Source organism: Primulina huaijiensis, chromosome 1 (genome assembly GCF_012295235.1).
Source record: "Primulina huaijiensis isolate GDHJ02 chromosome 1, ASM1229523v2, whole genome shotgun sequence".
NCBI lineage: Eukaryota > Viridiplantae > Streptophyta > Magnoliopsida > Lamiales > Gesneriaceae > Primulina > Primulina huaijiensis.
This window is the reverse complement of record NC_133306.1, coordinates 1,999,263-2,022,934: the sequence shown is the minus strand read 5'-3', so window position 1 is coordinate 2,022,934 and position 23,672 is coordinate 1,999,263. Positions and strand designations below refer to the sequence as shown.

General features: G+C 36.6%; 2 protein-coding genes across 4 annotated transcripts; one reads left to right on the top strand and one right to left on the bottom strand.

Annotated features, from left to right (window-relative positions):
* The first annotated feature begins 237 nt into the window (after positions 1–237).
* On the top strand, positions 238–3,464 carry LOC140975710 (protein PIN-LIKES 7-like). Of its 3 annotated transcripts, none has more exons than XM_073439578.1 (11): positions 238–368; positions 889–1,160; positions 1,281–1,360; positions 1,433–1,557; positions 1,673–1,794; positions 1,896–2,063; positions 2,222–2,320; positions 2,515–2,615; positions 2,791–2,843; positions 2,959–3,144; positions 3,233–3,464. In XM_073439578.1, the coding sequence occupies exons 2-11, from the start codon at positions 1,026–1,028 to the stop codon at positions 3,355–3,357; spliced, it is 1,194 nt and encodes a 397-aa protein (XP_073295679.1). In that variant the 5' UTR covers positions 238–368; positions 889–1,025; the 3' UTR covers positions 3,358–3,464. The 3 variants fall into 3 exon arrangements, with proteins under 3 accessions (XP_073295679.1, XP_073295689.1, XP_073295697.1); XM_073439588.1 differs by having other exon boundaries at positions 265–368; positions 885–1,160; XM_073439596.1 differs by having other exon boundaries at positions 275–357.
* Positions 3,465–3,699: 235 nt separating this feature from the next.
* LOC140975702 (exosome complex exonuclease RRP44 homolog A-like) lies at positions 3,700–21,691 on the bottom strand. Its single transcript, XM_073439566.1, has 24 exons — positions 21,463–21,691; positions 21,208–21,345; positions 20,931–21,088; positions 20,489–20,544; positions 19,190–19,312; positions 18,870–19,000; positions 18,541–18,781; positions 17,910–18,066; positions 16,732–16,972; positions 15,498–15,654; positions 15,316–15,384; positions 9,656–9,781; positions 9,500–9,552; positions 8,761–8,867; positions 7,828–7,882; positions 7,652–7,751; positions 6,903–7,014; positions 6,521–6,641; positions 5,641–5,700; positions 5,443–5,548; positions 5,265–5,360; positions 4,671–4,752; positions 4,524–4,589; positions 3,700–4,152 (listed from the first exon to the last, which is right to left on the bottom strand). The coding sequence occupies exons 1-24, from the start codon at positions 21,514–21,516 to the stop codon at positions 3,954–3,956; spliced, it is 2,808 nt and encodes a 935-aa protein (XP_073295667.1). The 5' UTR covers positions 21,517–21,691; the 3' UTR covers positions 3,700–3,953.
* Between the last annotated feature and the right edge of the window lie 1,981 nt (positions 21,692–23,672).

The following is a 23,672-nucleotide window of genomic DNA, read 5'->3' as shown; positions in this document are numbered from 1 at the left end:
AAGAATTTATTTAGGTCGGCAATAGTGCCAGCTTTCAAAGGCCAAGTGGTCATGTTTAATCACAATTAAAGAATGATTAGAGATGTGATTACATGCATGCAAGTGAGTCAGCACACGTCTCGTCTCATCCAACTCATCTTCTATTTTCCATTTTTGGGGGACGTAAAATAGCATACGATACGCAACTTTTTTGGAGAATAAAAAACAAATTATGACTTTGCATTAAGCCTGCAGTTATTTTCTGTATATATTGTAAGTGTGTTTGTGTGTGTATGAGCGCATATATAAAGAGAGAATACGATCAGCGCGAGGTTGATCAGTGAGATACTCCGCTATGCACCGTGGATCCAATACCCAGTTGCCAACAGGTTTCTTTCTCGAATCTTATTTCTAAAACACGTGTTTGTGTGTGTTGTTGAATTCAAGAATCGTCTAGTTTTTCGTCTTCATTTGATACTGCGTTTCTGTTGTTTTCAAATTCTTCTTCTATGCTTTTAGATTTCTTATCACGAAATATACGATTGGTTAGTTTCAATATCGATTCTACGACGGGAGAATTTGGGAGACGAGTCATGTTAGGCATATCGGTTTTTTTGGTAACTGTAATTCGTCAACCTAATGTACCGTTTTCTTTTGCGCTCTAGACACCATGGATATATTGCTTTTCTTTTGTCATGTCATTGGATCATTGTCATCCATAGGAATCTGCGTAGTGCGACCTTTATATATCTAAGCAACGATTTTTTCAAAAAAGAAAAATATCCCTCATTCTTAAGAATATAGATAGATGTTTAAGTACAGAGTTGAAGGAAGACATTTTTATTAACCCTTCCTTGAAGTTATTTTTCGGCTTTTATACATTATATTCTTCGTTTTACCTCCTGACAGAATCAAGCTTTCTTGCTGTGTCATACACACATACTTGTTCATATTGGAGGCCTGAGAATCAACAGCAAATCTAAGTAAAATTAAAAGAAAATTAGTTTAACAAAGAGAGATCTACAAGTACAGAAAGAGATCAAGAAATGGGGTTTTGGTCTCTGTTGAAGGTGGCATCGATGCCAGTAGTACAGGTGCTTCTGATAAGCATATTGGGAGCTTGCATGGCTACTGATTATCTCAAACTTCTCTCAGCCGATGCTCGAAGATCTTTGAACAAAGTACGCACCCCTAGGCCCTTCCATAATCTTCTTGAATAATTTCATTTTAAATATATAATCGGGTTATTAATTAATTAATTACAAAAGAGAATTCATTTTTTTTACAAAAAAAATTTGCAGATTGTGTTCTTCGCCTTCACTCCATCGCTCGTGTTCACGAGCCTAGCGCAGACTGTCAGCTTCCAGGACATAATCACATGGTACGTACTTACATACTCCAATTATTAATAATCAAGCTGCGTTGCTAGCTTCATTTAATGCCAATATTATAGGTGGTTTATGCCTGTCAACATTGCGATAACTTTCTTGGTTGGAGGAGGCCTTGCATGGATAGCAGTGAAAATAATTAAACCAGAACCACATATACAAAACCTAGTCATTGCCATGAGTTCCGCAGGTAAATATTAATTGCTTGTATAATATTGTTTTTTTTATGAAATTAATCATCCCTACTTTTCTTAAGTACCCATCATTTTATGATTTTATATAATCGATAAAATTTAATTAACCAGGAAACTTGGGAAACATTTTGCTGATAATAATCCCAGCAATATGCAAAGAGGGTGGCAGTCCATTTGGAGAGAAGAGTGTCTGCTCCAAAGTTGGACTCTCATATGTCTCCTTTTCAATGGCGGTGAGCAAATTAATCTGTATAATAAAAATTAATGTGCAAAAATCTAACGTTATAGTTAACAACGCGTAGTCTAATAATTCCGTGTTTGGATAAACGTACAGTTGGGCGCTTTCTACATATGGACTTATACATACCATTTGATACGAAGCGCCGGCGTAAAATATAGAGCAATTCAGCTTATAGTCGACGATCGCGAGTCCACGGAGGAACCAAACAAGGACTTGGAGGCTAGCAATGAGGATTCACTTCTTCTCAATGGATCCCATCACGTACTTCTCTGTTCTAATGCATGGAGTATATATCCACGTTACTTTATATTTGTACCCAGATTAAATTCTTTAGAAATTTAAATTTGAAAAAGGAAATCTCTGTTATTAATTGATTTTATAATTGTATTTGCTTATATATTTTGTTATAATATATATAGAAGACTGAATCGAAGGAGAATCCAACATTGTGGAATCAAATACTGGGAATTTCCCATAAGATATGGGAGGAGCTTCTGTCACCACCAGTTGTTGCTGCTGTGAGTACTTACTTTGTTCACATGTCTACGTATACATACATACATATGTACATATACATACAAGAATATATATATATATATATAATAAATGAGTATGAGGTTATACATAGCAATAGTCATAAGAGAGTGTTTCCAACCTTTAAAAACGGATTTTTCCTTCACGACGTAAGGCTGGTCACAATAATGACGTTCAGGTGATTGGACTCATGTTTGGGGGAGTTACATGGCTCCGAAACCTGATTATCGGAGATAATGCACCACTCGGAGTCATCCAAGATTCCATCAAATTACTCGGGTATGTATATGTATGTTTAAATTTCTATACTAATACTAACTATATCTAATGTTTGAGTTTACGTAGATTGTTCGGTCTTTGTCTTTTCTAGAGACATGTTTCAATATTATTGTTTATAAGATGACAAATTGTCTGTCTATTATGCTGTATGGACTCAAGGTTCGTAAATTTGCAGGGATGGAACCATTCCGAGCATCACCCTCATACTAGGAGGCAACCTAACACAAGGTATGTATACACGTGTGTGTGTGCGAGCGCATGTGTGTGTATGTATCCTTTCTTCTTAGTGGAAAAGAATAGAAAATTCAACAAATATTCACTGAACAATGATAAACTGATGCAGGATTGCGAAAGGCGAAATTGAAGCCATCAGTTATAATTACAGTGATATGTGTGAGATACATAATACTTCCTGTCATTGGGATCGGAGTTGTAAAAGCAGCTTCACATTTAGGATTTCTTCCTTCCGATCCTCTGTTCCACTTTGTGCTATTGATTCAGTTCGTTCTTCCACCAGCGATGAATATTGGTATTTGCAAAATTTATACGTGTAATTTTTGAATTTTCGTCCTAGAACCGAAATCTGATGGAATAATGGATCGTGTGTGGTGATGTAGGTACGATGACACAACTATTCAATGTTGCACAAGCAGAGTGTTCGGTCCTGTTTCTTTGGACATACTTGGTTGCAGCTCTTGCTCTCACTGGATGGTCCACTGTTTTCATGTGGTTACTGACTTAAACCACCAATTGTAAATTTTGATAGATCAATCTTCAGTGTGGTGATGTAGATATATTCATTTTTTTCCCAGCCAGATGGTATAAAACAAAAGGTCTAAAAACATACAACTCAATGCATAACAAATCTTTGTGATGGTTATACTAACATAATCGTAATATGTAATTTCAATTGTCGATATATCTACATCAGAATACGCCGATACGGTGAGTATTCAAATAAGAAGAGGGAAAAGGCCAACTAATTGTTTTAAGAGAGAAAAGGATTGATTTCATAAATTTGGTCTTGAGGTCCAGAGAGACCTCAAGTCAAAAGGTCCCCCTTTTAAAAAGTAAATAAAAACAATTTATGCCTATTCACAGAAAACAATTGTGTTAAACAAACATCAGCACCGCTGATAGACACACAAGGAAATTAAAAGAGACTTCGGTCGTGTTTGATATAAATAATAATAATAACAAGAAGCAAATGAACCAATCTAACATCAAGAAAACAAAACTCTTAAAAAAAATATTTATTTTGGAAAGAACAAAGGAACAATTTACCAGTATTTGTGTGGGATATGATCATGTTATTTGTGTGGGATATGAGCATGTCTTTTATATAAGAGTAAGCTGGAGCTTCGGCCTATTCGGCTGCGGCTCAACAACCTCCATGTGAATCATTACCGTTTGAAGCACACCATAACAAACATCACCATCTATCTTTTTGATCTGTTGCTTCTGCTCATCGATCAACCATTCTCCCCCTCCTTTTTGTCCTCTTGGCATCATGTATACAGGTCCTTCTATTCCATATCTGCAAACAACGCTCAACGATCAATCTATCATAGCATGTGGTGTCTCAGGGAGACGACTGCCTCCATGGGATGTACTCGCATACTTCCGATTGAATCAAAGTATAGTATGACATTCAAGTTACTAATTCATGAGTAAATGATGCACGGTGTAAATAAGTTAAAAATATTACAGAAGCATATGATACAGTACCTAGTAACATTCCAATTCATCAAAAACCAAAGAAAAAAACCACCAAAAAACAGTAGTGCAACTTTGTTCACAACCCGCTTTATCTAGATGGTGGTTTAAGCAAGCGAAAAAAAGGATCATGAGTACAAATTATCTAATAAGAAGCATAAAAGGCAACGGATAACAAAACGAGAATCTTACTTTGGCACAAACACAATGAAGCCGTTTGATCTTATTTTCACTATTCTGGCCTCAGTATCCGTGGGCCTGCACAAGTATCAATGTTCACACAAGTGAGACAAAGAGCGGGAGGAGGAGGGAGAAGATTAGATGATGGTTTATTATTACCTTTTCCTGAAATAAATGAGTGTATGGAGCTCGACTGAGGACCGGCTAGCCATCTGGGCATTTCTATGCCGATAATTCAAATCTGCATGGTATAATGTACATAAGACAACCAGCAGCATAATCCATGCATATTGGTTCTCACTACAAATTAATAGATTACAGAAGCATTACAAGCACATGCCAATAAAGGGTATCGATAGCAAAGTGTATTCAGAGAAATTGCAATCGTATCTTCAGAAACACAAAACCTGAAGCCGTAAAAGGTTTTATTTGTGCTTATCAATGAACTTAATGCAGAGAAGTGTAAATTCCAATCCTCAAAATCTACTAGAGTATTGCGCAGCTAAAATGACTTGAAAAGGCAGTGTTCTCATTCGCAGGATAGAGAGCAAGTTCTATAAACAGTGAAATCACGAATTAATGATCATCTGACAAAATGGAACAAAAAATTGTATCACAACTATTCATCTGAAAATGAGTTTATTCCCAAAAATCCATCCATCAAATAATAAAGTGATTAATGATAACACCTTAATGCACCAAGACATAATGCATACTTAACATCATAACCATGAATAGTGAGAAAGTCCTTACTATCAGCAACGCCAGTAAGCCACAATCTGTCTTGGAATACATCTGGAAGCCTGAATATCCCCAAGGATGCAGCAAGCAACCGGTGCACAATGACATCTATGAGAAAACATGGAGTTCCAAGATCACAATTTATTATTGAGGCACGAAAGTTTTAAAAATGAGATAATTTTTCACATACCTGCGTATCTTCTTATGGGAGAAGTGAAATGTGTGTACAGAGGAGTAGCAAGACCATAATGAGAAAATTCTGGAGGGCTGAGATCTCCACTGCAAAAGTATACTGCCTGAAATTGCACATTACAGTCACATGAATACTGAAATTACAAACTTTAACCATGAAAAGGAAAATAAATTAGTACTAATTTATTTTAGGTACCTGTGTCATGCATCTTGTTGCCAGAATGCGAATCAGCTTATTAAAGTATGGATCATCACCCTGATTTTTTTTGGGGGAAGAGGAAACAGAGTGAGAAATAATTGAATAAACAGATTTCTGAAATGCACAAACGAATCACCAAAATAAACAACAGAATGATAGGTAGCAAAAAATGAACCAAAACAATTACACTTTCAAACAGTTCTTAGTTTCATTACAGAAATTCCAATCAATGAATCACAGCTAAGAACCCATGCAATCTATTCTTGAAAAAACCCATAAATAACTGCAGAAGCCACGAAGGCCGCAGGAGAACAGATTTGCAATAGTCCCATTAATTTACGTGGAATTTATCTTAAAGACATTTTATTTCATGGTGGAGTAAATGAAAAACTTTATTAGTTTCACTCACCTATTATAGATGTAATATGCTCTAATATAAATCATCTTAAAAGCTGATCGCAATTTGCAACAAGCAGGAGTCAACATCTAAGATACATACAGTCAATTAGTCCATATAGGAATGCTGATTCTTTCATTGGGAGGAAATTTTAAGAAATAGAGTGGTGTTCTCAGTCCTTTTTCAAGCTCACCTCCCAAGACAACGATGTAGCTTTTACTTTATCCTACATCATTAACTTTAAAATGTAAATAATGCAAGACCATTACTTACAATTATGTTTTCAGAAAAGCGGTTCTGTGATCACGTTTATTATAAACAGGGAAAGCCAAAGTTTCACCTTATATGGAAACATTTTTATAAGGCTGTTCTACCTTCATACAGATGTTCAATCACACATTAAAACTTAGATTCGCTAGACTAAGTGTAAAAAAGAATGATTTTCAACATAGAAAGAAATTTCAAGATTTATTAACCAACCACAGCACAATCAAGTGAATCAGCCAGTGCTTTTGAAGATGACACATCCAAGTAGAGACCAACAGCAGCAGCTGTTCGAATCAAAGGTTCAAGCATCTCTTTGGTTGGTCCAGGATGCCGCCTGCATATGGAATATTCATGATTAATTAAACAAAAAAACCAGTTTCCTTCATGTCTTCCCACAAAGTTCAATCAGCTACTATAGCAATCACATCTGAGAGGGAAAGAAATCTGTCTGGATGGGTTAAGTAAATCAATCGACGTAAGCATGAAGATAACGACAAAAAAGTAACACAAGAAACTTTGTTTGTCACAGAGTTGAGAAAAATAAGGAACCCCAGCGAAAGAGGATTTGGTACAGGTTGTGGGGCTAAAACAGTACCTCAACAGAGCATTGAGAGGAAAACGTTCCAAAATTTTTTTAGCTACTGATATGTTAGCAGCAAGCATATATTCCTCGATCATCTGATTTGCTTCTCGAATTTGATACATACCTGTACATGAACAATAATTCTTACAAATCAAGAGCCATAAAATCACACTGATGTACAGCATTTCGAAATGAAACCACAAGCAAAATAAAAAGACAGATATAGGGGCACTTCATCATCCACAGGTAATTATAAGCTTTTGACATCACAAGCTCAATCTTGAAAATGAAAACTTTTCAAATCCAATAAGCTTTGGTGTAGGCTCCTATGGAGTACATATATAGATTAATTAAAGATCTTACATGATAAATAAACTCAAGGTGACAAGTTAGTTTGGATAATTTTCAGCCTAAAAAAAAGGCAGCAGAAGAAAGAAATTTGAAGTATTGTCCTTAGAAAGAAATTTGAAGTATTGTCCTTCGAAGAGCAAATAAAAATAAGTGCTAGTACTTTTTTAAAGCATCGGATTTTCTAAAACTCATCAAGGTTGGGAAAGCCTACAATGTTATGGTAAATGACAGGAGCAGTGTTGTAGACCTACATGAAAAATTGGCTCATCAAAGACAAAGTACGTACGCTCGGGGAAAACATATAGAATTGAGAGGTACAGAACCGAAGTTCTTGTTCGGGAAAAATGTTCACACGAGGAATCTTGCTTTCAAATATTTCTCAAAAGGGAAAGCAAAAAGGATCACAATACCGATATCAAGAGGATCATGAGTTTCGGTATCAATTTGAAATTTCACTTCAGCAGAGGCAAGCGTTAAGGCCCCTCTTTCAATGCGCTTTCTCCTCATTATCTACAAAATAACAATGTGCAAATAACAAATTAATCGCTCCATAAGGAAAAAGCAGTAATTATAAAACGTTGATTACCTTTGCCAGAGCATTCATATTTCGTAAATCTGTGGTTAATGGATCCACCAAGCGACTGTAAAATGAAAAGTTTTTTATATAAATGAACAAGGAAACAAAAAAACCTTGATGTAGTAAAACATAGAGAAACAATGTCACAGTGCTGCATAAAATTACATCCGCGCCAAAAACCGTAAAAAATTAAAAAATAAACTTATTAATTAAAGTGCAGAAAAAGCTGGAAACACGTAATAGAAGAAGAAGAAGAAGAAGAAGAAGAACGCCTGCGAAGCCTATTTTTCGATTTTTGAACATGCAAAGTAACATTGCTCAACAATAACCACTGGACTTCTGAGTGAAGTAACAGTTCAAGTATGAAGCAGACTTTTCTCAGGAAATCCCATACCTTATTTTGGGAACTGAGCTGGAGAAAATAAGGGAAACTCAAGTTGGAACAAGGATAGAAAATAAAGTTCTATCCTGAAATCATCAAGAAAAGATAGAATTACCCACCCGTCTGTCTATTGCGTCGAATAAAAGAGCCGAGGAAACAAGCATTTTTAACCATTGACATTTGATCTATCGCAGTATTTTTAAGTTTTTTACTGTTTCAAGAATTAAATATTCATTCAGTGAATTTGGTTCAGGAATCATACAACAAAGTCAATAAAGTTTTAAATGAGTCTATCAGATAGGAAAATCGCTACAGGAAGAAAAGTTACCAATAACAAAATACGATAGTAGCGACTTATCTAGGAATGGTAACAAAACGGTTCATCAAACGAGAAAATGAATTTGGAAAATAAGAGAAACAATGATAAAAATGAATTTGGGGGTGGGGGGCATCAAACGAGAAAATGAATTTCGAAAATAAGAGAAACAATGATAAAAATGAGTTTGAAGAGAGAGGGTGTTGCTATTTACTAGATGTAAGGAAAATGTTGAATATGTTACCTATCATCCATCCTTGCCTGAGCCTCAACATAAGATAATGCAGCGCATGATTTGATAATCGCCTTGGTGAATTTTGTAGAAATTATCTCTGCTTCAGGAGTCATTTCCTAAATTACGAAGAATCACAGAAAGTTGAATCAATAGGGATGTGTGGGTTTTACCTCATAAACTATATGTAAGCCATTCCACAGAATGTCTATGATTATCAATTTCCTAATAGAAATTGAATTGTGCGGACCAATTCCACAAGTTGGGTCAACATTAGAATGGTACTGATAATATTTTAAGATAGCTGAGAGCCCTTCCTTGGGATTGTAGAAGCAAGCATAGTTTAATTAACAGCTGCACTGAGAAAACTAACTTTACAAGAAATCTTCAATACTATTTTCTGAATGATATTTCAGCAACTACGAAAATCGTCTTCATTCTGAAGTAATGATACAGCTTTAAGATTACAACTAGGAATAAAGTATTTCTAAAAAAAACCCATCAAATAACCATATGATTATTTATTGCAAGGATTTCATTCTGATATCAAAGCAAAAGATGCAATCAAAGGCAGTTAGCAATCTCCTTGAGAATAAGAAAACAAAGGCAAAAATATCAACCATTTTATCGAACTGCTTGTTTTACAAGCACGGCATAGCTGGTGGAATGCATTAAACTTATCAGAACACTTAGGAGAAAAAGGAAACAATTAGCTTTTCAAAATCCCATTATTTTGAGAAACAACAAGTACCCAAATAACAGAAAAGGCAAGTCTTTCTGCATCTGCGCGGAGTGAACAAATATCTGCAAAGAACTATCGTTGCTTAGCACAGATAATCCTTTGGCCCAAGTATGCAATATTCACAAAAAACCTCTATAAAACCCCCAGAGTAAACTCATACAACACCTTCTGTCAGAGGTTTTGGAAGCATATCAATACGCCTCTCAACAAGGTAGACTGAGGTACCCCTTTGTGAAGCCTCATCATCCAAGGGAGTTCCAGGGTGAACAAAATTTGTAACATCAGCAATATCTGATACATGTTAGTAAAGATAAACACTTGGACGTGCCATTTTTTTTTCAAGGGAAATAAAACCTCAAACACAATTTTTTGAATAAGTCGGGAAATCTAAAGAATAACAGAGGAAAAAGATCCTAATAAACCCTTGTATACATCGCCACAAAAAGTGGACAACTCTTTATGCTATCTGAGATTTTAAAATCAAACAAAATGAGGTCATATTCCTAGAATTTGTTCATGCCCTAGTGCGATGGTAATGGAACATCTATCATAAAAGCTAAAATCACAAAGTTACAATTACATAATTTAACAGCAAAGCACATAAATTCATGATAATTATATAAGAACCTTAAGGGGAAATCCCAGTCAGTAAATAAATAGGCACAAAGGTGGCTTTGAAACACAAACTTGCATTAAAGAATATACAGTCATATCCAAGCCCCCATCTGTCGAATTGTGATGTAAATTAGGGTAAAACCAATTCCCTTAATTAAGGGATTCGATTAGGTCAATGTACAGTTAGTCAATATGCAGATTTTTAGGAATTAGTTAGTTTCCTGAAATAGTTAGTTTCATTTTTCTGTTATTCTAGAGTATTCTGTAAATCCCTATTTATGTAACTTTTTACTTTTCAATTGACTGATTGAAAAAGGAAGAAATTATTCTTGAATTATTTTTCCACATGATATCAGAGCACTAGGACATTGGTCTGGGTTCATTCCGCACATTCCAGCCTTCATTGCTGTCCAGTTTTTTTTTCAAGCCTTCATTGCTGTCTTTTCTTTCTTATTTCCCTATCCTTCACCATGTCAATCTCTGAAACTACCATCTCCAGCAGTTTGTCTCTCCCTGATGATACCACTGCTGTCCAGAAGACCGGTGACCTGCAGAATATTCGGGCCTCCAATCGACTCAACGGGAAAAATTATCTCAAGTGGTCCCAATTCATTCGCACGTATCTCAAAGGCAAAGGAAGAATCAGCCATCTTATTGGAACGGGACCACCAAGGGAGGATCCAAAGTTTGACGCTTGGGATGAAGAGGACTCTATGATCATGTCCTGGTTATGGGACTCCATGGATCCCATGATCAGTGACACATGTATGTTCTTCTCCACAGCGAAGGAAACTTGGGACTATATCCGCCGCACCTATTCAAAGACCAAGGACGCTGCTCAGGTGTATGAGATAAAGACTAAAACTACAGCCCTCAAACAAGGTACCAAATCTGTCATTGAGTATGCTTCTCTGCTGCAAAATCTATGGCAGGAACTTGACTATTAAAGAGTCTTTGAGATGAAATGCCCGGAGGATGCTGTACTATTGAAGAACTTTATTGAGAGAGACCGAATATATGATTTTTTGGCCGGATTAAACCCTGAATTTGATCAAGTAAGAATTCAGGTCCTTGGCCGAGAGGACACACCGTCCTTAGAAGAGACGATCTCACTGATTCGCTCAGAAGAAAGTCGCAGGGGTATCATGCTTGAGCCACAGCACATGGATGGATCAGCACTTGCAACAAAAGGAGAGGATCTAGAGACGAATAAGGCGGCTGATATGCAAAGACCATATCCAAGCAGAGAAAATCAGTGGAAGGGGAAAAAAGACAACCTATGGTGTACTCATTGCAAGAAACCAAGACACACAAGGGAAAATTGTTGGAAGCTACATGGCAAACCACCAAGCAAAGAATGGGGAGCCCGAGTAGGGAAGCCGAGACCTCAAGCGCACATGGCTGAGGATCAAACCAGGGATGAAAACTCAGCAGCAGAGGGGCTTATCCGAGAGGAGATTGAGAAGCTAAAAAATTTGCTGGGGTCCCTAGAGAAGCCCTCTGGTACATGTTCTCTAGCCCTCTCAGGTAATGGTTCATTCTCTTTTTCTGTAGATGCCTCAAGAACCCTAAATGCCAACTCGACTCTGGTGCTACTGACCATATGACACCCATATCTCAGACTTTTCACTTTTATACACCATGCCCAAGTAACAGGAAAATTATAGTGGCAAATGGCTCTGTGGCTACAGTGGCAGGCTTCGGAGACATACATATCTCCCCTATGCTTAGCCTAAAAAATGTACTTCATGTGCCAAAACTGTCCAGCAGTCTTGTCTCCATCCATAAACTCACTCGTGATCTTAAATGCCATGTTACGTTTTTCCCTTCCTATGGTGTTTTTCAGGACCTAGCTTCGGGGAGGAAGATTGGACTTGCTAAGGAAAAGGGGGCCCTTTACTACCTTGAGTCTTCACCACAAGCCAGGAGCAATTTGTCCTTGTCTAGTTCATCCAATAAAGATACCATTTGGCTACACCATTTGCGCCTTGGTCATCCTTCCTTTAGGACTCTAAAAGTTATGTTTCCTTATTTATTTCAAGGATTAGATATTTCGGAATTTCATTGTGACACATGTGAATTGGCAAAACATACTCGAGTATCTTTTCCTATCAGTAATAAAAGAAGTTTTTCTCCTTTCCATTTAATTCATAGTGATGTATGGGGTCCCTCTCGGATACCTAACATTTCTGGGGCCCGTTGGTTTGTCTCTTTGATTGATGATTGCACTCGTGTCACATGGATATTTCTCCTTAAACATAAATCTGAAGTTAGCACTATTATACCAAATTTCCATGCGATGATTCAAAATCAATTTGGAGTAAAAATAAAAGGGTTTAGGACAGACAATGCCACAGATTACTTCAACCAAATCCTATCGCCCTATTTCCTGTCACATGGCATTATCCATGACTCATCGTGTGTTCAAACACCTCAACAAAATGAGGTGGCTGAAAGAAAAAATGGACACTTGCTAAACACTACCCGAGCACTACTTCTTCATGGAAACGTTCCTAAGACCTATTGGGGGGAAGCTGTCCTTACAGCCACACACATGATTAATAGACTTCCTTCACGGGTGCTCGACAACAAGAGTCCAGTAGAGTGCCTTAACAGCTTCTATCCTCACTTTAGAACCTCAAACGGCCTCACCCCTAGGGTATTTGGGTGCACTGCCTTTGTTCATGTCCATAACACCCAAAGAGATAAGTTGGATCCCCGAGCCATCAAATGTATGTTCCTAGGTTACTCAGCCACTAAAAAGGGGCATAAGTGCTATAATCCTTCTTCTAGAAAATCGTACATCTCTATCGATGTGATCTTCAGTGAACATAAACCGTTCTTCTCCAAGTCCTCTCTTCAGGGGGAGAGTCCACTAGAAGATAGTCCTTGGGAATTCTTTGAACCGATCCACACTCTTGATCTCCCTCCTATACCAACCGAGCCTTCTAACCCCACAAATGTGTCATCTTCCCACAAGTTTCCTAGGTTCTCTCAGGTGTACTCAAGGAGGGAGACTGCCCCGGAACAGACTCAAGTCCAAGCTTCCAATCCAGACTCCGGAAATAAGACCACGGTAAGTCCCGAACACCCTTCTCATGTTCAACAGATTGAAACACCAATCATTGGCCCAACAAATGACCTAGACCTTCCTATTGCCATCAGAAAAGATACACGGAAATGCACTAAACGACCACTATACCCATTATCTCACTATGTTTCCCTTAAAAACCTATCGCCAGCCCACAAAAAATTCATTGTCAGTTTAAACACCATTGCAATCCCTACTACTCTCTCTGAGGCATTGTCAAAAAGAGAATGGAGAGATGCTATGGGAGAAGAAATGAAAGCGTTGGAAAAGAATAAAACCTGGGAGGTTGTGAATAAACCAGAGGGAAAGAACATTGTTGACTGTAAATGGATTTTTTCACTGAAATACAAGGCTGATGGATCCCTTGAGAGATACAAGGCAAGGTTGGTAGCCAAAGGGTATACTCAGACGTATGGAGTTGATTATCTGGAAACTTTTGCCCCGGTTGCCAAAATGAACACTGTGAGAATTCTTTTGTCATTAGCTGCTCACTATAGCTGGCAACTTCTGCAGTATGATGTTAAGAATGCTTTCCTCCATGGTGACTTAGATGAAGAAATCTACATGCACATCCCACCGGGTTTTGATGAAGAATCAAGCAATAAGGTGTGCAAATTAAAGAAGGCTCTTTATGGGTTAAAACAATCTCTAAGGGCATGGTTCGGGAGGTTTGCAAACTTTATGAAGGAATCTGGATACAAACAAAGCCAAGGTGATCACACCTTCTTCATTAAACACTCCTCTGCAGGGGGAGTAATGGCTCTTCTAGTCTATGTCGACGACATCATAGTAACCGGGAATAATGAAAAAGAAAAGCTCGAATTAAAGAGAAGATTGGGAAAGGAGTTTGAGATAAAAGAACTGGGCAGGTTGAAGTACTTTCTCGGTATTGAGGTGGCTTATTCTACACACGGGATTTTCATCTCTCAACAAAAATACATTACAGACCTACTTACCGAGACAGGAAAGGCTGGGTGTAAACCAGCCCCTACTCCAATGGATCCGAATCACAAATTGGGAGAAGATAAAGAGGAACCAGCAGTTGATAAAAGGATGTACCAGAGGTTAGTTGGTAGACTCATATACCTCGCTCATACTCGGCCAGATATAGCCTACTCAGTCAGTGTGATCAGCCAATTCATGCATGATCCAAGAGAGTCACATCTTCAAGCTGCAAATAGGGTACTTCATTATTTGAAAGGGAACCCAGGGAAAGGGATTCTGTTCAAAAAGAACGAGAGGCTTACTGTAGAAGCCTACACAGACGCTGACTATGCAGGATCCCTCGTAGATAGAAGGTCTACTTCTGGGTATTGTACGTTTCTAGGTGGCAACCCAGTAACATGGAGGAGTAAGAAACAGAATGTAGTGGCCAGGTCCTCAGCCGAAGCAGAATTCAGGGCGATTGCTCAAGGGCTATGCGAAATACTATGGCTAAAGATGATTTTGGATGATCTACGGGTCAAGGCAGAAGGTCCCATGAAACTCTACAGTGACAACAAGTCCGCAATCAACACTGCACATAATCCTATACAACACGATAGGACAAAGCATATTGAGATTGACAGACACTTCATCAAAGAGAAATTGGAGAGAAAACTAGTGTGTATGTCCTATGTTCCAACCGGGTGCTAGTTGGCTGATGTTCTGACTAAGGGACTAAGCAGTTCAAGTTTTCATGGGCTCATATCCAAGCTGGGAATGAAAGACATCTATTCCTCAGCTTGTGGGGGAGTGTCGAATTGTGATGTAAATTAGGGTAAAACCAATTCCCTTAATTAAGGTATTCGATTAGGTCAATGTACAGTTAGTCAATATGCAGATTTTTAGGAATTAGTTAGTATCCTGAAATAGTTAGTTTCCTTTTTCTGTTATTCTAGAGTATTCTGTAAATCCCTATTTATGTAACCTTTTACTGACCAATTGACTGATTGAACAAGGAAGAAATTATTCCTGAATTATTTTTCCACACCATCCTTTAAAAAGAGAAAAAACATAGTAATGAAGAAGTAAAAAGTTCCTTTGCAACAAGAAATCTCCAAGGAAGACTAAAGAAAATAGTGAATCCATGCTTACAATATTAACAAGCAACCAAAAAATACATGTGACCAAAGGATACGAACTCCCACTTCAAAATTTCCGCTAGGTAGAAGCGTGCAATGTAACGCATCATCAATGTCCCTGCATCCTGAACCAAAAGCAATAACATAGTTCATGCAAAGCAATGCAATAAACATTGAGGATCTAGAAACAATATAAAGCGGATTAACATCACATAAAGTTTATGCATTACGTCAATACCTGGGGGATCCACGCTAAAGACGCGTAGATCGCGCAAATCCAGCCTGATTGAATTTGCTACATCTTCTGCTGACACAGACCAAGGTAAGGGTGGCAAGCATGCTAAAACTTGAGATGTGAATGGCCTAGCATCAATATCATTTTCAATGAGCACCACCTGCAGCATAAAAGTATCAGTCAAAAATAGTGATACTGCCAATGGTAATCCTATTTCAAGATATCACATCTAGTTCTGACACAGGAAAGATAGGTTATGATCAAAACAGGACAACAAATGTTGACAGCAATAGTTCTAGGATCTTTTCCTTCCTCTCTTCTTTTTTTTCACACGTGTAATGTTCTCGCGACTCGTCAATGCACCAAATCTTCAGTTTTATTAGTTCTTTAATGGACACAACAGTTCTGCTCTCCAATACTTTTCGTAAAAGACAGATTATTTCGGCAAAGCTTATTAGCGAGCATTAGTCTAACATGTAACATGTTAGTTTGTGTTTAAGTAGACCGAAACACCATGTTTACTCTGATAACACCAATTCGGTCAAAGATTGGTTAGTTCATGTAAAAAAAATCGACACACTACACCAATATGCACACCACCCAAAGTAAACAAAAATATCATTTCAGTCATTTGCTCATTTCAAGTTGGTTTAAATTCCATAGGGATATCTTTAATTTATATTCAAATTGAATAACAAAAGAAAAGGAAATCGACATTTAGATGAAAATCAAAAGACAAACAATGGACAAAGGTCATATTCGATGCACCTAGATCCTTTTCAGAAGTTGATCCAAGAAAAATATTACTCAGAAGCCTAATGCGTGTATATTTCTAAGATTTTCCTACAATTGTAAGTAGTTGGTGCTGAATCTACAGGAGAAGCGGCCGTTAAAAATGTATGCATTGTCAAAGGTCATATTCAATTGTAGAAACGGTGTGAACATTTATATAAGAAATTTCCTGCTTTTAGAGTTGAAGCACTGACTGTGGAGATCCTCAAAAGCAACAGGCAGCATCCACATACACGGAGCAAGAATACGACCAAAAACAGTACTTAATAGAACATGATAAACTTAAATAGTTACACTTAAAAAGGTTTATGATCAAGACCGCGATAGAGAATTAGAGATGCTCCATGCATGGAAAGATATAATAAGTGGATTAAATCGTCATAATAGCAATTAATATTAGCATGATTCTAAAGTGATGGGTGGGGTAAAAAGCAGTACAGCACACCTCGCTTTCAGTATCTCTATCACCAATTTCCCCAACTGTTCTTATGTAATGCCCAGAAGGGTATCGAGATAAACGATCCCATGAATCAACAGCAACAATAATTCTTTTGTCTAATAGATTCCCAAGTTGACGCGTTTGTACACGTATCTTAGGAATTCTCCGATCTTTGGAAACAAACAGAGCATGTGCAATACCACCATCACCTGCTGGCATAGGCATAGGGTCTAAAGATCCACAATACCTGCACAGAAAAATGTTAATGAATGAAGCACAAAGGAAAGAACAGATGATAGTGATGTTAATCAGAATAACTTTTTCCATGTGCTTGAGTTTGATATTATCTATAACAGGAACTTCTGTCATTGGCTCGGTTTTAAAGGAAGCGGATGATAATGGCATCTTTCTAAGTTTAAGAATATCATGGAGAGAAATATTTTTCTTTCGACCGTTCAAAGATCTGAAGTCTGCCCTCTATAGCAAGATAAGGAGATCTGTTCAGGCTAACTGAGAGAATAAACTACAGTTAGGCTTGGGATGATGGGATGACATTTTTCATGGCTCTATCAATTGTAAATTGACCATGCACCAAGCGAATGATCATCACTGGAGAATGTGGTGCCTGTTTTCCTCGAATTCGGAAGAAGCGAACTTTACCGTATTTGGGTAATAGTTGCACAACTTTAATCAACATGACAAAGACATAAACTAACATACAACCAAACTTTCTTATCGATGCTTTAATTTCTTCCTAGCCCTTCTACATGCTCAGATGCTTCCTAAAATAATTTGTAACATAAGAGTTAGCACAAGTGTAAAATTACGCATTTGGAACCAATGTGATGGATTAATCCAAACTCCAAAGGTTCACATAAAACCAGTACATCGCAGAAATGGCCTTTTCTTTGGATCCTATTTCTCTCTCTCCTTATCATTCTGAAAAGACCAAGACCACTTTTTAATTGTAGAAACAGAAGAACAAAAAAAAAGGAAAAGTAGTGAACTTAACATATCATCAAGCACCAACACTGCATAAAAAGGATTTCAACTTTAAGATTTATGCAAAATACACTTTAAAAAATGGTTTGTTAATGTGAAAAATAACTAAATTTTCAATTCAGTTATCAAACCAATGTTTTCATGAATAGAAAGTAACAGGCTGCGCCAATCATCCTACTTACGAGTGCCAGTTCCGTTTGATAATACCAACAACACGCCCAGATGGACGAGTTGGCATAGCATTCTTGTCTCCAACCGAAACTTGTGAGATGTTTGTAACTCGTGGAGCGTCATCAGTACTAACTGGTGCTAAATGAACATCGTCTTCCTCCTCTTCCTCTGGAATACAAAATGAAAAAGGAGTAAATAGAACATTTTGCGACAAAATATGGAGAATCCAAATGAATAATGCTGTGAAATTTTAGGATGCCCCTTCCTCCATCACTACACGAAGTAATTAATTTCTACGAATTGGCTCAATTATATTTATCTTTCCTAAAACATTAATTTCTGTTCCTTGGCACTTGTTCGACTCAAATTGCACCCAGAAAACATAATAATAAAGCACAGCCAATTTTCTTTTTTCAAGAAGCATATTTAAGCATTTCAGGGGATTAAAATATTTCAGTAGCACAGTTTCACAGGAATGACAGCCATTGCAAATATTTTATAGCCTGATCTTGTTATTATATCATCTAAGAAACCCTTTTGATCATTACTAATAACAAGCATAGTGGTGCGAAAATTTTTTATTTGCAGCCATCATTATATTATTATGCAATATATAACATAAGCATGAAAAGGACTACAAACCATCATTAGCTATTGCGAGAGATTTTTCTTCGTGCCATTGATCCTGAGGCAAAAGCTCCACAACCACTATATCACCATCAAAAGCCCTATTCATGTTTGTTCGCCCGTAGATGATAATTTCATCACCAATACTTTCACTCCCAACATAGGCTTCAAAAGAATTGTAACGATTAACCCGTAGTTTCCCTTGGTGATAAATGCCACGGTGCAATCCAGAAGTAATTTCAGACATTGGTTTATGCTGCATGGGATTCACGCACGATTGCCTTTAAGACAGTAAAGATCAGCCAAATATTAATCATAAACAGAGCATGGTGATAGCCTACAACCTCAGGATAGATTATTTTTCTCTTCGTGGGCCTCAGATCTTCTACATCCTCCAATGCAGCATCCTCAGTTAGAGGTTGAGCAATCAGGTCAAGTAATGCTGGCTGACCAAGCGATTTGACATATGACTCAACTACAATGAGCATTAAATTCATAAATACGTGTATACAGATATAGATTCAAGATCGCACATTTTGATGACCAAGCAAAAAAGGTCTCTATTTTGATAAGGTAGAAGTTGAGACAGCCTAAGGGAATCTCAAGATGATCACATGGATTCCAACAAAGAAAACATAAGAATATTAAATCATGTTAATAATACCTGTTTCCGCATTAATTCCATCCTTTATGGCCTTCCTCTTGTTATCTTTATCGTTTGTAATAAGTAAGACACGCACCGAATTACCAAGATGATTCTGATACCATTGGGCTGCCACCCTGATAGCTGAATCATCATTTCATTGTCAGATAAGAAAATTCCACAATATTTCATAACTACAAGAGCAATATTTCAACACAATTACAGAATTGTTCCACGGTTTTAAAAAACCTACCTGAATTAGAACAAGAAGTCCAGCCAATAAGTTAATCTAAAGAAAAGAAAACTACCTTTATCTTGACATAGATATTTCAAGACAATTTCTGAATCACGATATATAGGTAACTAACATTATAGTAGAGTATACATTGACTTCCAATACTTCATGGTTCTCAAAATACAATGCAAAGCTTTTACTCATAATCATCCAAACGGCTCAGTAAAAAACACAGTATGGCCACAGAAATGATAAAGCATGCTGAAAAATTGGGAATCCTTCGCTAAAGCAAAGCAAGCCTTATAGGCCTTTTATCAGTGGCCAATCAACCATCACAAATTCAGCAGACAGTTCCAAGATTCTCAAACTGAAAAGAAACATCTTAGTTGAACGTGGTCTGCTCTTTGTTGTCATTGATGTATGTAAATATTAAGGAAATAACCTCAGATGTTCTTGCTGGTACTGCACAGAATTTGTAAGAAAAGGGATCGTGCATTATTAAAATAGAGACTTTTCTTCAAGGGTTTTGAGCTGGTGAAGAAGCTTTCAGCCTTCTACTTATTACCGATCAACTTCGTTCCTATGTTCGCCACCGTTCTGCTTAGGCATATTTTTTGTTATTTTTGAACACCCAGCTAAGTGACTATTCTTAATTTCAATTTACTTCCGGGTATAAGGCCGATATTAAATTACTTAGTTCTCTCATATCCCTCAAAAGCTTACATGTCTTCTTAGTTTTGCACTTTATGTTTATTATCTTATCGACTGGTCTCATGGAATCCTATGATGTCATCCCATATAACTCCACAAAATCACCACAAAGCATGAAAAAAAAATATATATTTGTTTATTATTTAAGTCAACATAGAAAAGCAGATTAAAAAATTAGCCATTAAACAATAAAATAAATTTTTTAAATGTATCTAACAGTACTAAGTACTACCATAAAAAGAACAATAGAACGTAAAAAATCTCAAATTGCTAACTAATATTATTTGATAACTAGAGAGCTGCCAACACATCGATAAGCAATCTAAAAATGTAGAAACAGGTGCGTCTCTAATTGAACACAAAGATCAACATACCTCTATCATTCCTGTCATTTGGAGTTTCACCAGTCTCGATTTTCACAAAAGTATCCCTAGAAAAAAAATAACATGAATTAGTAAAAATGATACCAGTAATTGTATTTGATCGTAGTATTAAAACAAACAAGAACAGTTTGAGAAACCATGACACCTATGATGTAAAAGAGCATTTCACTGTTAACTATCGAAGAACACTTCTTAGAATACTAGTGGAATACATAAATAGATCAAACAAGCAATTCAATACCAAACTTGGGGCAATCAGCAAAAAATGTTAACGACGTCAGGCACCCCATACATTAGAGTCACCTTCTATCAGTCAAATAACCAAAAAATGATGCACATCGACCTTCCTAAACACAAAAACATAATGCAAAACAATAGATAAAATACTCTTTCATCTGTATCCTAAATCATTCAAATTTAAAATAGAGCATACTTGTGGTATTCATTGGAAAAGACAAAAAATCTCCTCTGGGAGTTGCTGCAAAGCGCTCTAAGTCTATTATATACTGCCAGATTCTTGTTCTTCACCTCCTCCAACACTATAGATAGAATTACCACATCATCTAGAGCTGGATTTTCCAGTAAATCAATCTAACGACACAGCCAAAGAAAATAAGCAGAATGAGCCAAAAAGTCAGAAACTTTTCCCTGAACAGTACAGTCAGTACTACATTTTTTTCTTAAAACAAAGAAACGAAATAACAGCTAACCTGATGGAGGACAACATTAGTGTCAACAATGAGAATAGTCGAGGCAGTCGAATTGAGGCGTGCTGCCGAAATATCACAAACTTTACAAAATGGAGCACCGCAGTATATATCATCTCTCAAATAATGTTCTCTCACCACCTGCGAAGCAAGTGGCCAATCAAACGTAGTTAAGTTTAGGAAACAACACGAACTGAAGAGAGACTGAGAGAGGAAGAGGGAGAAAGAAAAATTCATAAATTAAGGTTTAGGAAGAACCTTGATGAGTTTTCCTTGCTTCGTTTTCTTGACAAACGACTTGCTTTGCAGCATCCTTAAACTTTTTCGAGTATTAATATCACACAAGCACTTAGCATAAAACAATAGCTAGATAAATAGGAGAACTTGTTTTTAAAATTTAATCGAAGTGGAGCATCGGAGTCCTAAAGAAGGGCGGCGGCGGCGAGGCAGGCGGTAGTGGCGGGATGGACTCGGACAGGGAAAATAGGTAAAGAACTTGATTTCATATCATCCTCATCGTTATATTTTAAATATATATATATAAATAATAATTAAGAAATATATTAATCAAAATTTAAACTTTAAACATCCTACATATAATCAAATATAATTATATTTATATTTTAAAAATAAATAAATCAAAATAAACTCTAATACTATTTAAAAAAATTAAAACAATCAAAATCTAAATAATTAAATATATATACAACTAAAAATAAAAAATATAAAAATATAAAAAATAATCAACTTCTAAAATTAAAAAATAGTGAACCGGTCGAATCGATTTTAAACAGCTTCACGATCGGTTCGACGGTTTTTGATTTGTTTGATCGTACAAACTGTTATTAGACTTTGTCTGGACCGGTTCATGAAAAAATCAGAAAAACTGACTGATCTAGTCCGGTCGGATTTTAAAGACACAAATTATATTATCTCTAAAGTAAAATAAAATTTCAGATAAATACAATATTTGTCTAAAAGATTAATCAAAACACGGTGAACTTTATTACAAAATAAAATTTTAATTTGATTTTTAACTAATTTTAACTTTAGTAATAATAACAATAATAATAAAATTTAAAATGTACGTGTAAGAATAAAATTCGTGAGGTTTAATGCGCATACAAAGTGTGAGTTGTCATACTTTCGTAAAAGTCAAATCATTTACATAACTATTTAATATTATATCTTTAAAAATATAAATCAACCTTTTAAAAAAACTGGTGAATTAAATGTGATGTTCCCAAAGTTTAGTACATCTGGATACATTCGAGCTTATGAATGTAAATGAACCAAACGATTTGCGAGCTATTCGAAGCTCGGCTCGATAAAAAGCTCGTGTGAGTTTGTTTGTTAATCATATCAAACCAAGCCCAAGCTCGATTTTGAGCTCGAAAATTTAATCAAACCAAGCCCAAGCCTAAGGATATTCGGCTCGTGAGCTCGCAAACATGTTCGATAATAGGCTCGCGAGCTCGAGCTCGGCTCGTTTAGGTGGCTCGCAAATATGATTTTGGAATGTTCAATAATATACTTATTTATGTTTTTTTTTGCTCTTATTTGTGTCGTTTTGGTTATTTATGAATGAATTTACATTTTTATGTCTGATTTAAAATTAGTTTATAGATATATTTAATTTTTAACAAGCTCGATTCAAACTCAAACTCGAGCTCAATTCTATGCTTATCGAGCTCGAAAACGAGACGAGCTCAAGCCAAGCTTGTTAAACATGTTAAACGAGCTATTAATGAATCAAGCTCGAGCCTGGCTTGATTAACATGCTAAACGAGCTTTTAACGAGCCGAGCTCGAGATTTTAACGAGCTCAGTAATTTCAATACAAACCAAGCTCGAGCCTGATAATAGAAGCTCGAATCGAGCTCGAGCCTCAAACAATTTTAAACAAACCAAGCTCAAGCCTGATACTGTTTGGTTTGGTTTGGATCGTTTGCATCCCTATTCGAGCTCATCTCAGAATGATCCCTATCCCACCAAAGGGACAGAATCCAAGCCCACAACCCCTAACCCTATTTCTATATGTGCAGACCATAAGATCCCGACCCGACCCGATCAGCTGTGCAGATTTGAAGATCCGTTCTCTAGACTGAATCCGAGATAAAATTTTAGTATCATCAAAATGTAACGGAGGAGATAAAGTATTATGATTGAAGTTTTAAGTTAAAGGGAAATATTTATTATTGAATTACTAATTCAAACTTATTTTTTTAAAAAAAATGTTTTAATTAAAATAAATTATTACTTAAATAATGAAAAACTATGGATTCTACGTGTATCATCATCCTTGATTGAATTTCGGTTTATCGTAAAGTTTCAATTGAGTTTTGTGTAGGAGAGCATTCAACATGTGTTAGATATGTTGGGTTGATCCGGTCCATCATATTTTCCGACATCAGGTATCGCGAGTCGGCCGACCAGATGATTGTTTTTTGGTTGGTCAGCCTGATCGTT